Source organism: Nicotiana tabacum, chromosome 7 (assembly GCF_000715075.1).
Source record: "Nicotiana tabacum cultivar K326 chromosome 7, ASM71507v2, whole genome shotgun sequence".
NCBI lineage: Eukaryota > Viridiplantae > Streptophyta > Magnoliopsida > Solanales > Solanaceae > Nicotiana > Nicotiana tabacum.
The window spans coordinates 39,579,360-39,591,967 of NC_134086.1; the positions used below are offsets into that span (position 1 = coordinate 39,579,360).

Consider the following 12,608-nt stretch of genomic DNA (forward strand, 5'->3'; position numbering starts at 1 on the left):
CCCTAGAATGAGCTTCTACCTAATGATTCTACACAATTGGGACTAGTGGAAGCAAAATGGTAAAAAAAAATAGTTATTCACCTATATTATTCACTAAAAAATGGGACAACAAAGAATTGAGAATTTACATACGATGATAAACTGTGAAGAAGGAACCGTGGTATAAGTTTATGTTAAAGGGAGAGTTATGACTCTTCTACTATTTTTTTAAGAGGTTCGTGTTTGCAACACACCTTCTGTACATGTAGTTTGTTGTTGGATGTTAATATATGATGTAGGATATACACCCAACCCCACCCTTAAGGTGGCTTTGATTTAAAAAGAGTACCTCATTTGTTAGATACATATTATTCTTTGACTAAATAATAGTATTACAAAATTAAACGCTATTTCAGAGACATGGTTTAGTAAAAATAAATAATTTTCATAAGCTTTACATTTACTTTGAAGTCCGTATCATGTGGATTTGTGTACATGACATGATAGGTTTGCTTTCACAATAATTTTGCTCTTCATTCTGTTTAAATGTGCAAAAGGCATAATAAGTACTTGGGTTGACCATATTCACTATCTTTTACCAATCTCAACTTGATAAAGTTTCCACCAAATTTTCATGGCAGATAATTCACTTTTGCACACTAATGCTAAGTTAGCGTTTGGACATATATTAATTGAAATTTATATTTTTTTAAAACTTGGGCTGAAAAATAATTTTTGAAAGAATTGTGTTTGGATATGCATTTTACTTGAAAAAACGTTGAAGTTTTGTGAGTGAAAGAAAAGATTTTCACCCAAAGTTGGCCCAAACTAGTTTTTTATGTTGAATTTTTTTTTTCAAAAACTAATCAAATTTCATGAACAAACAGTGTTTTCAAATTTTTTTCAAAAAAGTAAAAAACATCTATGTTCAAATGGGAGCTAAATACATAATTAAAGCATAAATAAATGAGTAAATTTGAATTGGCAAATGTCATGGTCAAATCTACTCAGATTAAAAAAAAAAATCAAATTGTATTTTTCTTGGCATATGACATACATCAGTGATCAATAGACTAAGAGCTCATTTGGTACGAGAAAAAAGGAATAATTAATCCCGAGATTAAATTTGAGATGAGTTTATACCATGTTTGGTTAGATAAAATTGTGGTATAACTAATTCTGGAATTAATTATCCCGGGATTGTAGTGTTTTTTAATCCCCATGTAAGGATAGAATAATTAATCTCGGGATAACTAATCCCGGGATAATTAATTCTGAAATAACCTATTTCCAACCAAAATGCTCCTTCCTTAACAGACTTAACAGACAATTAGCCCTTCATTGTTCTCCTCTTCATCCATTGTATCACTAAGTGTTCTGCAATTAGTTTTTGGTAAACACAAAATAAAGCAACCACATGTTGCTACGCTTAAACCCAAACATATCAAAATAAAACCACTTGTTGTTCCTACCAACTGCGATGAGCATTGGACTGAAGGCTCGTTCGACAACCATTACTTGTCTCACCATTGCCACAGTCGAGTTCCTCACACACGTCAGAAAAGCTCCAACGTGTGTAGATTAATAGAATTCTATACGCTCCTGGTGGAACTCGCAGAGGGCATTTGATTTTTTGGTGCTCGGATCGGACCTCATCTTTGGAGGTCAGTTCACCTTCGTTCCGAGTTTCTCTAGGGCATAGACTATTTCAGTAGGTGGCACACAAAAATTGTGAGAAGATAATAAGGGGGCATACCTCGATCATTCTCGTAAGTCCCTGTCCTCAGCCTGGATGGGCCTTCGTCATATCGGAAAGGAGGCGTGGCGGGGACTTGACGTATGGCTGATGTCTTTCCATGTTGGGTCGTGAGACCGAGTGATCCCTCCTGGTGTTGTCTCTTCGTTCTTTCCTGGACTCGACTTGTACTGAGATAAGCCATTAGGTTGATCCATTGAGGTCGTCCTCATCTGCTCGAACTTCAGCACAATAAGCATTATGGATTTCATCCCAAATGGTTGGAGGATATTTCATCGACCGGCTCAGCAATTTTCTAGTCGCTCTCGAACCATCTCTACTCAACCCATTTTGAAAAGCTGTGACCGCCATCCTTTTGGAGACGTTGGTCATCCTTACCCTGTTGAATCGGGTGAGGAAGTCCCTCAGTCCCTCTCCCAAGGGCTGCTTGATGGCGAGTATGTCTTTTACTCTTGTTTCGTCTTTCTTGTCCCGGCGTGTGCCATTACGAACTTATCGACCATTTCCTCAAACGTTTCTATGGAGCGGGCTGGTAGCTTTGAGCTTTGAGTACTATGTCAATGCCCCTCCCGTAAGAGTTTCACCTAATTTCTTCAGCAAAATAGAGGACATTTGTTCCGTGGTGAGGTCGTTGCTTTTCACGGAGGTGACATAGTGAGACACGTGATCTTCGAGGTCAGTCGTTCTGTCGTATATCCTGAGATAAGACGGCATTTTGAAGGGATTTGTTATGGCATTTGGGACTACTTCTTCACTGTACGACTGCTCTACGAACCTACCGGCGTCCCTCTTCGGCAATAGCTTAAGGGCGCCCGGTATCTTGTCGACTCATTCTTGGTGTTCTTTCATTTGATCTCTGAGTGCTTTGTTTTCATTCTCAATTTCTTCCATCCTCTTTAGAACAGCGACAGGACGTTATCACCTGCATTGTTAGTGATATCGTGAGTTATACCTGGTATTGGAGGGTCTGGTTGGTTGTCGTGTTCGTCTGCTCATTGCGTTGTTTGGGTTCTTGTAGTTTCTGTAGCCGTACATGAAGTGGGCTTGGTGAGTAGGCTTACTAGCATATCAGTCAACCATGCTTCGAGGAGCTTTTTCACGGCCGGTGGTGTCCCTTCTCCTGTGGACGTGGAGGCCCTTTTCCATTTGGTTTTGTTATGCTACAATAAGGGGGAGGCGACCTCCCGTGCCTGGGGGAGGAAGTGGGTGTTACATCATCGCCTAATGTCTCGCAACTCTCGTTGATAGTGTTCATGAGGTTGCTAGGGAAATCGCCTGTCGCTTTAGTCCTCTCTCCTTGGTTACCTGCTATGTAGGTTTCCGTATATGCAAAGAAAGAGACAAATCTTGGGGTTTGTTGGGCTAGTGACGCACGTAAGTTGTAGATCTAAAGGAAGCTGAAAAAAATAGCTAAGAAGTCCCCGCAGAAGGCGCCAAACTGTTTGACAAAAAATGTAGATTATGGTTCAACTAATTAGATTTTAATAAATAAGGGTCAATCCTAGCCAATAATAATATCCTCAAGACTGGGTTATCGGTTTTATGACAAATAACATGTATATTTAACCGAATAGTAATGAATGTGAGCAATAATAATAGAGTTCAATAATCCAAAAAGATAGAAGATGGCATTAAATAGTACTCCCTCCGGTGCACAATAAGTGACCAGTTTACTGTTTCATTTTGGTTCAAAATAAATGTCCAGTTAGATAATCAAGAAAAAATTCAATTTGTTTTTACTCTTTTACCCTTATGTGCATATCCCTAAAAAGTTTTCTCACTCCTCACTATAACTATTTGACCAATTTTTAATAAGGGTAGTTTAGTCATACTAGGTATTTTTGTATAGGATTTAACATTTTCTTAATGGGCGTGCTAAAAGGAAACTGGTCACTTATTATGAATCAGAGGGAGTAATAAATAGCAATAAGTGGCATTTAAGTAAATAAAAAAGCGCGAGTCACACGAAAAGGGGTCAAATCTGTGGATATTCTTAAAACTAGCCACTACAACTCTGTCTAAGATGCTCGACCTCGACCTTAAACTCCGATGACTCCACGACCTTGATCTTTGCTGACTCTTCGACCGCACCCTTCATCGCTTCGAGGCTACCTCGACCTGGGGCATATCTTTGTGGAGACCTTACTGATAGCACGTGGCGGCCGACGAAGGCTATCATGATGCTGACGTAACTTGCCTATAGCAAAGATTTTTTTTGGCCCCTACAACTATAAACCAAATGTTCCAGCTTCAGCTCACAGCCCATCTAAGCCCGCACCAGTCAACTAGCTATCATTATTTTTACATAACACTTCAAATTAATCAAAGGATAGAAGTTCAGCTGCTTGAGTCTTCCTGCCAGTTGTGGATTCATGTTGCCTCTGTGGAATATTTCTTGTATTAGTCTGCCAATCTGCCATGTATGGCTAGGGTGAGTATGAATATCCACTTAGGTAGTCCTTTGTTTTTGCACACCAATTTCCTCCATTCAACCTTTTAAAAGTTTCTTCTCATCTTGTTATACATTCTTCTTATCTGGTAAGTTTTCAATCTGTTGAAATATTTCAGTGATAGTGAGTCCAGAAGCTTCAACAGAAGCTCTTGCCTTCAAATTTTTTTTGTGCCAACCATGATTCTTGCTTTGCTTGCATTTCCTCAGTTGACCTGCTCTTTATATAATATGTGTGTACCCATTTAATCCATATCTTATCCTTCTTGTTACATAGATTCCATAGTGATTTACAAATTGCAGCCATGTTTCATTTTATTTGACAGTTTTGCTATTCATACACGTAGAGACAAGTCGTCAGACCAAAGAATGAGGAGTACATGCCATTTTGGCTCTCGCTCTTTGTTGCTCTATCTTGGGGTTCATGGTTGACCTACGCCCTCTTTGCTAGAGACTTATACATAGAAGTAACTGTACAATCTCCCTTTTTTTCCAGCTTTAAGCGCCTTTTTTTTTAAACTTCTCAAATGAAGTAGATCAATTATGTATTTGTATGTTTATCTTGATTTATTGCAGATTTCATCTGTTGTTGGCTCATTTTGGGCATAGTGCAGCGCGGTTTATTATAAGAGGGGAATGGAGACACACTGTTACCACTATTGCTATGTCCGCTACCCTCATCATTTGGACCGACTAAATCCAGATTGATCCGAAAAATTCCACGGAGGGTATTCATTCCCCTCATTTAAGCTATCATCATCTTTATAATAAACTGCGGACAAGATGAGCTGCATTATGCCCTAAGTGGGGCCAACACCAGCTGAAATATGCACTAAAACAAGGTAAATGCGTAATTGATCTACTTCATTTGAGAATTAAAAAGTCACTTAAATTAAACCTGGAAAAATAGGAGACAGTACACTTAACATCTATGAATAAGTCATTTCCAAGTATGTGACAACTCGCCAATAATCCCTACTGCAAAATGTACAACATATATATCTAGCTCCAATCGACTGATGTCGGATGACAAAAAAGACTAAGAGTTTAGTTTAAATTGTCATTAGAACATCACTCAATGTGGGAGCTACACATGCTCTACACTTCGCACTAGGAATTATTGATGAGAAGTTGTGAAGATGAAGCATGAAAGAACTTCGTGCAATATGGGGTGTAATTATTTAATGGACGAGGTGTAAAGTAATGATGGAAAAGAAAAGAAAGTAATTACTGCGTCAAAACTGCAGAAGTATAGAACTAGGAAGCAAGTTATACATGGAACATATTATAAGTTAACATTATAAATAAGCTACAATCAACAAAAATAGTTATGGTATTTCTAAATTACTATATTTGCTCCACAAAGCAAATATCTAAAAACCTCATTTGTGAATAAGGACAACAAAGAATTGAGAATTTCCATATGATGATGAACTGTGAAGAAGGAACCCTGTGTATAATTTTTTGTTGGAGCTTACTTGAAATAGAGAGGAGTGTTCTCTCATTTTAAATGCCTGGACATTAAAGGGCAGCATGGGAAAGTTATAACTCTTCTACTACTTTTTGACGAGGTTAGGTTTCTCACACCTTTTGTACATGTGTTTTGTTGTTGGATTTTAATCCTTAAGGTGGCTTTGATTAAAAAAAAGGTACCTCAGTGCTAAGATAAATATTACTCTTTGAGTAAATAAATAGCATTACAAAATTAAACACTATTGCAGAGACATGGTTTAGTAAAAATAAACAAAATTTTCATAAGTTCTACCTTTACTTTGAAGTCCGTGTAATGTGGATTTGCGTACAAAAGAGTCATAATCTTGTTTCTGTTTATATGTGCAAAAGGCATAATCTTGTACCAATCTCAACTTGATAATGTTGCCATGAAAGTTTCATGACACTATAATGCTAAGTTAATGTTTGGACGTATATTTGGTCAAAATTTGAATTTTTCTTTTGACGTTGTGCTGAAAAAAAAAGTTGAAGGTGTGTTTGGACACATTTTACTTGAAAAAAAGTTAAAGTTTTGCGAGTGGAAGAAAAAAATTTCACCCAAAAGCTGGCCCAAACCAGTAGTTTGAAAGTTGAATTTTTTTCCGGAAAAGGTTCAAAAATGTCCTTAACCTATTAGAAATGGTTCAAAAATACCTTCCATCCACCTATTGGGTTAAAATTGCCCACAATGTTTTTTTGGGGATTAAAACTGCCCTTCCTTAACATCAGCTAACCTTTTTTTTTTTAATTAAACCATGAATTTCTAACCTCATCCAAAAAATCCAATCCATTAAATAATAATCCCAACACCAAACTCTTTTAAAATAATATGTTTGCCAGATTGTTCCAATTCTGTTCTTCTCCTCTACGCCTTTTTTCTTCACTTTTTTCTTTTTCTTTCAACTAGAGTTATTGAATTATTAATCTCCTTTCTTTCTTTTTTTTTTCTTTCCGTTCACATTTGTTCTTTCTAAAGAAAAAAATAAATATAATTTTTGCAAAAAAAGCTACAGTTATGTAGCCGATTAACATAGCACAACAAAAAGTAGCCATAGATTAAACACAACAATTGTCACAATTAGTCATAAACTCGAACATTAACATAACTTTTTACCACATTTAATTGTCTAACAACCAGTAAAAGCACAAATCAACAAAAACACTAATTTTTTGAAGTCATTCCTTCATTCTCTTTACATAACACTAAAAATATTAAACACCCAACTAATTCTGTATTCATGTTTCCCTTCTAGCCTTAAGCTTGTCAATCATCTTCTCTTTTTCAGCTTGTAACTGTGTTGTAGTCATTGCTTCTTTCCTTTTCCATGTCAGTTTTTTTGGTGAATATGGAAGATTGGTTGGCATAGAACCAATGTAATCTCCCATGAAATTTATTTTTCTGGTTTCAGTATTTTCCTTCATCATCCTAGTTTGCAGCTAGGTCTTTCCTTATGAGACCACTTTAGGCCTTAAAGTGGGATCAGAATCATAATCCAAGACTGATAGTTGACTAGAAGATTGACTCCATGACTGGTTGTTCTGTTGATTTTCCAGGTTTTGGAATGGAAAAAGATGCAGATTCTTGAGATTCTTGTGCTGATTGGGAATTTCCTTCATCTTAGAAGAAGTGTTTGCGCTTATCATTTGCCTACATGAGTTGCAAAGTATTAACATATGACAGTTAACATATGACAAGTAAATGTAGAAAAGGAAGAAGCATATTAAGTTGTGAGTATTACCAATGGACACTTTCTTATATTGTGATTTGGCTGACCACAATATCCATAAGTCATTAATTAGCCTTTCCTAGAAGCAGACCATTTCCCTTGTCTGTTTTTAGCTTCATCCTTTTCTCTTGTTCTCTTAACCTTTGATCTACCAATCATTTTCCCTAAAGTAGGGGGCTCCATATGGCCTAGTGTGGCTCCACTTTCCATAATTTTTCTCCCTCAACAGGTTGGAGTTTATGCCTATATACCATCGAATATGCCTACTTAGAATAAAACCAATGTATTTGAGCAACATGATCTTGTCTCCCATAGAGAAATGCCTTAATGGCATGAGGGCATGGAATTCTAGACAAGTCCCATGCCCTGCGTGTGCATCTCTTAAGCTCCATATTGACTGTATGCCTATCTGTACCCTCAACTACCTCATATCCAATGTCCTAATTGAACACAACCTTACAGTTGTTGGCAATAACTCTGTAATCTTTAAAAAGTTGCATTGCATGTGGTGAAAACTCATCTTTCCAGCGTAAAATCTCAGCTTCATGATCCCTTAACATGTTCATAACCTATGCAAAACAGTAAAATAATATAACTTCAACCAAAAAACTAAAAGAATTAAAACAATAAATAACAGAACATTAAAAGAATTAAAACAATAAAGTAATCCAACCTTCACCCTAATATCTTCAAGCATCTTTATAATTGGTTTTTGTCTGGCCTCTACAATCCAAGAGTTGAAAGATTCTGTGAAGTTGTTGTCCACCATAAAGTTCTTGCATTGAGTGTCAAAATAAGCTCTACACCAATTTTTGGGTGGATAGCTCACCAAAGCCTTAGCAGCATCCTCATCTAGCTGACCCAATTTCTTTAACTGATCTTTAAACACCTCTTCATATGTGCTCCAGGCACACCACCAAATAAGTTTTTTCATATCCCCACTTTTCCATTTTTTGCTCCAATTAGCTTCAATGTGCCTAACACACCATCTATGATTTGCTTGTGGGTATACGTTACTAACAGCATCCAACAAGCCCTGCAAACACATAAATTCAGCTTACATTAAGTATAAATAACCATAAAAATCGTAAAACTAAAGAGGAAATAAAATTAAATTTGAGATACCTTTTGCATATCTGATACAAAGGTAATTTTTTTCACCATCTTTCAAATTCAAAGAGTGTTTCAACAACTCCACAAACCAGCTCCAAGTTCTTTTAGTTTCTTTATCAACCACAACCCAAGCAAGTAGATAGAAATGATTGCTCGAATCTTGTCCCACTGCAACCAACATTATTCCCTAATTTTTTCCTTTCAAAAAGGTACCATCCAATCCTATAAGTGGTCTCAAACCTCCTTTCCAACCTTCCTTCAAAGCTTGGAAGCACACATATAACCTTAAAAATCTTCTTTTGCCTTCTTTCATAGCATCTTTGGACAAATTGATCACTACATCAGATCCTGGATTACTCTTCCTCAGTTCTTCTGCATATGCCTCAAACTTATTATAATCATCAGTATAACTACCATCTAGTTTGTCCAAGACTAGCCTCTTAACCCTCTTCAACTTTGACTCATTTACAATAAGGCTAAATTCAGATTCTAAGTCTACCTTCATGTCTTTAATCTTATATTTAGGGTTATTCTGAACTTTCTTCTTAAAATAATGAGCTAAAGTTTCCATATTAGCTCTCCTATTCTCAAAAATCTCATCACAATCGTGTTCTTGATTTAAGGTCTTGATCTTTCTCATCCTTCGAAATAAAACATTTAAAGGGACAACCATCGACACCGCGATAACTAACTCTAGATTTGTCACTTTTCTTAACTATAACACTCCTCTTATTTGCAACTACATAGAAGTCTATAACTTGTTTAGCTTCGTCAAGATCTTTAAAGGTCATACCATTCTCTAAAACTTTGTACTTGTCCAGCTTATCATTGATATCGAACATCCTTTGTTTCCTATAAACTTCCAACTTGTCACTGTCATATTCACTAGATACAGTTTCACCACATTCCTCCTCCTCACTACTATCACAATCTGTTCCAACATTTATATGAACATTAGTACTGGCATTGTGGTTAATAATATTTACAATTGACCCAATATCTCCTTCATAGTCATTTACCGCAAAGAAGTTCACAACCTTGACATTATCAGACAGTAGATGTTGAAGAGACCTTGAAATTATCAGACAATAGATGTTGAATAGATGTTGACAATAGATGGGGCACAAAAGATGAAACTAGCTACTCCATTGTGTTCTCTAATAATTGATTTTCTGACTACTTTATTAATTGAAATGTTGTCACGACCCGGATTTTCCATCCTCGGGAATCGTGATGGCGCCTACTAGTGAAAGCTAGGCAAGCCAAACATTTGAATTATTTATCTTTTCCCAATTTTAATCCTTTAATAATTTTGAACCAACATTATATAATCAGCGAAATTTAATAAGCGGAAGATAGATATGTAATATTTTAATAACGATACCAGTACCAATCCATACATACACTACCCAAGACTGGTGTCACAATTTCATAGACTATCTAAGAGTTCTACAAACAAGATCCGAAAGATTTATTACAATATTGTCTCTGAAATACATAAAAGAAACAGAATGAAAGGATAGAAAGAGACCCCAAGGCCTGCAGACGCCTGTAGTATTACCTCGGATCTCCAAATGAACTGAAGGCAGCCACCCAAAGCTAAGGTTCGTAAGCCCCAGTACCGAGATCTGCACAGAATGCAGAGTGTAGTATCAGCACAACCGACCCCAAGTGCTGGTAAGTGCCTAAACTAACCTCGGCGAAGTAGTGACGAGGCTAGGACCAGACTACCAAATAAACCTGTGCAGTTAAATCATATACAATAAAAATAAAAGCAGGAATGTACAGTTAAGGATGGGAGGGGGAAACATGCTGCAAGGACATCGAATAATAACAGATAAATATAAGGATCTTCAAAGTTAAATTGAAGAAAGGAAGGGGGAATCGTGCTGCGGGGTACAACAAGTATCAACAGAAAACCAACAGTTAAATGTAGAGAAACCATAACTTAGTCATCGATAAAAATCAGGAAAATCAAAGACAAGTGCACAACATCACCCTTCGTTCTTTAACACTTTCTCACAATAACATGTACGACATCACCCTTCGTGCTTTAACACTCTCTCACCAAAATAATACACGGCATCACCCTTCGTACTTTACACTCTTTCTCACCAAAGTAACAATCACACAACAATTTGGGCAAGGGAATCAATAACATCACAATAAAATCAAGCAACGATAGAGAATCAGTAAATAAATGTAAAGAACATCATAACTCAATTATCAACAAGAATCAGGAAAATTAATACAAGTACACGGCATCACCCTTCATGCTTTTACTCTTGTCCTCACCATAAGAATTAATATAATCAGCACGGCATTGCTCTTCGTGCTTTTACCTCACGTAAGTGATCGCAGCCAACTCTGCACCACTAATAAGTAGCGAGAGAGGGTCGCAATAGCTTTTACCCTATTTTGGATCGGGATCGATTTCCACAGAGAGCTAGAATTGGAATTGAGTATCTATTTAGGTTGGGATTGCGTATTGGTTTCAAATTGCACTTTTATTCATTTTTGAGTTTTCTATTATAATTCTACTATTATCAAACTACAAATTATAATTGCAACTAGATTAAGCTAAAAGTAAAATGCTACAAGTTGTTCAAATATTCTAAAAGGCTATAGTGACTTTCACCTAGGTGGCCAATTGACGGGTAATTGCGTCTAAGACATGATTGACATAACTGGGGAATATGTTATAACCGTTTCTTGATATTACCCACTCTCACACCTCTCGGTAGAAAGAATGATTTTCCTCATTGACTTTCTCATGACCAACTAGGTATGCATATTTGCTCAAGCAACTAGGGTTCAAGTCGGGTATTACTCTCTCGAGGTTTAACCCTTTAATTGGGACTATCAATTCTCTTGAGTCCATCCCAATTCCTTGTTGGATCAATTTCGGAGACTTAGGCTCTCTTTCTCAAGAAGAGCCCAAGTCAACTTAGCACAAACTAGTGTTTGCAACCACTAATTCAGTAATTAAACCATGAAATTGACCCAAATAGCAAACACCCATAGTCAATCTAGCCCTAAATTGCAACACCCATCAATTACCCACACTAAGGTTGAGCCACAACCCTAGCTAATGGGTCTAGCTACTCATACCTGAAGAGAAAAACAGAGAAATAGATGAAGATAAACACATATTAATTAATTGCTAAGCTAAATACAAAGATTTAATGATAAAAAGTAAGTAAAAATGCCCAAAATGGCTACAAGATACGTTCTCATGAGCGCAACAACTATTCTAAAATGTCTTATACCCTAAAAATGGAAAAATATTCTATTTATACTAAGCTGGAAAAACTGGACAAAAATGCCCCTGCGGGGTCAGTGCGGACGACACAAAATGGTGTGCGGCCGCACTAGGCTCTTGAACTTGAAAACTTGGCTCTCTGAACTCAGGCTCCACGACCCCACAAAATGGACCACGGCCGCGGAGGCTTCTAGTGCGGTCCGTACAAACTGGACTGCGGACCGCACAAACTTGAAAACTCTAACTTTACCCTTTCTGAATCTTGGCTCTACGGACCGCATAGAATGGTAGTGCGGTCGTATTGCCTTCAGAGCGGACCGCACAAAACCTTCTACGGCCGCACTGCCTTAATGCCTGAAGTACCATCTCTCTGAACCTCCCTAGTGCGGACCGCACAAAGTGTAGTGCGGCCGCACTAGGCCTGTTTTTCCTGAATTTGTCTTGTCTTTGGTACTTGTGCAAGTTTCACTTCTTTTGAGCTGATATTTGACATCTTGTCACTTTATTGATCAAACCTGCAATCAAGCACAACTTATGAGCCTTTTGGGACTATTTTGTATGATTTTATAATCAAAGTGTAAGCAACAAGGAGTATAAAATGCGTCAAAATCCCTAATTATCAGTAATCATGGCACGGAATGATCCTTCGTGCATTAACACTCATATAAAGGCACGGAATGGTACATCATGCAGCACGACATCACCCTTCGTCCATTAACACTCTCTCACAAATATCATGCTTTAACACTCTTCCTTACCTAAACAACAATCACAAAACAATAAGGGCAAGAGAATCAATATAATCACAATAAAATCCCGGCTAGGGAACAA

At 37.1% G+C, this 12,608-nt stretch overlaps 1 protein-coding gene across 1 annotated transcript; it reads right to left on the bottom strand.

The window, feature by feature from the left end:
- Nucleotides 1-7,842: 7,842 nt before the first annotated feature.
- LOC142162060 (uncharacterized) lies at nt 7,843-9,086 on the bottom strand. Its single transcript, XM_075218363.1, has 4 exons — nt 8,729-9,086; nt 8,528-8,538; nt 8,076-8,438; nt 7,843-7,971 (listed from the first exon to the last, which is right to left on the bottom strand). The coding sequence occupies exons 1-4, from the start codon at nt 9,084-9,086 to the stop codon at nt 7,843-7,845; spliced, it is 861 nt and encodes a 286-aa protein (XP_075074464.1).
- Between the last annotated feature and the right edge of the window lie 3,522 nt (nt 9,087-12,608).

Excerpts from the sequence above, each read along its gene's own strand:
- LOC142162060 (XM_075218363.1), bottom strand. The coding sequence starts at position 9,086 with ATGGAAACTTTAGCTCATTATTTTAAGAAGAAAGTTCAGAATAACCCT. Across the intron at positions 7,972-8,075 it reads TTGAAGATATTAGGGTGAAG|GTTATGAACATGTTAAGGGA; the intron begins GTTGGATTACTT and ends TGTTTTGCATAG.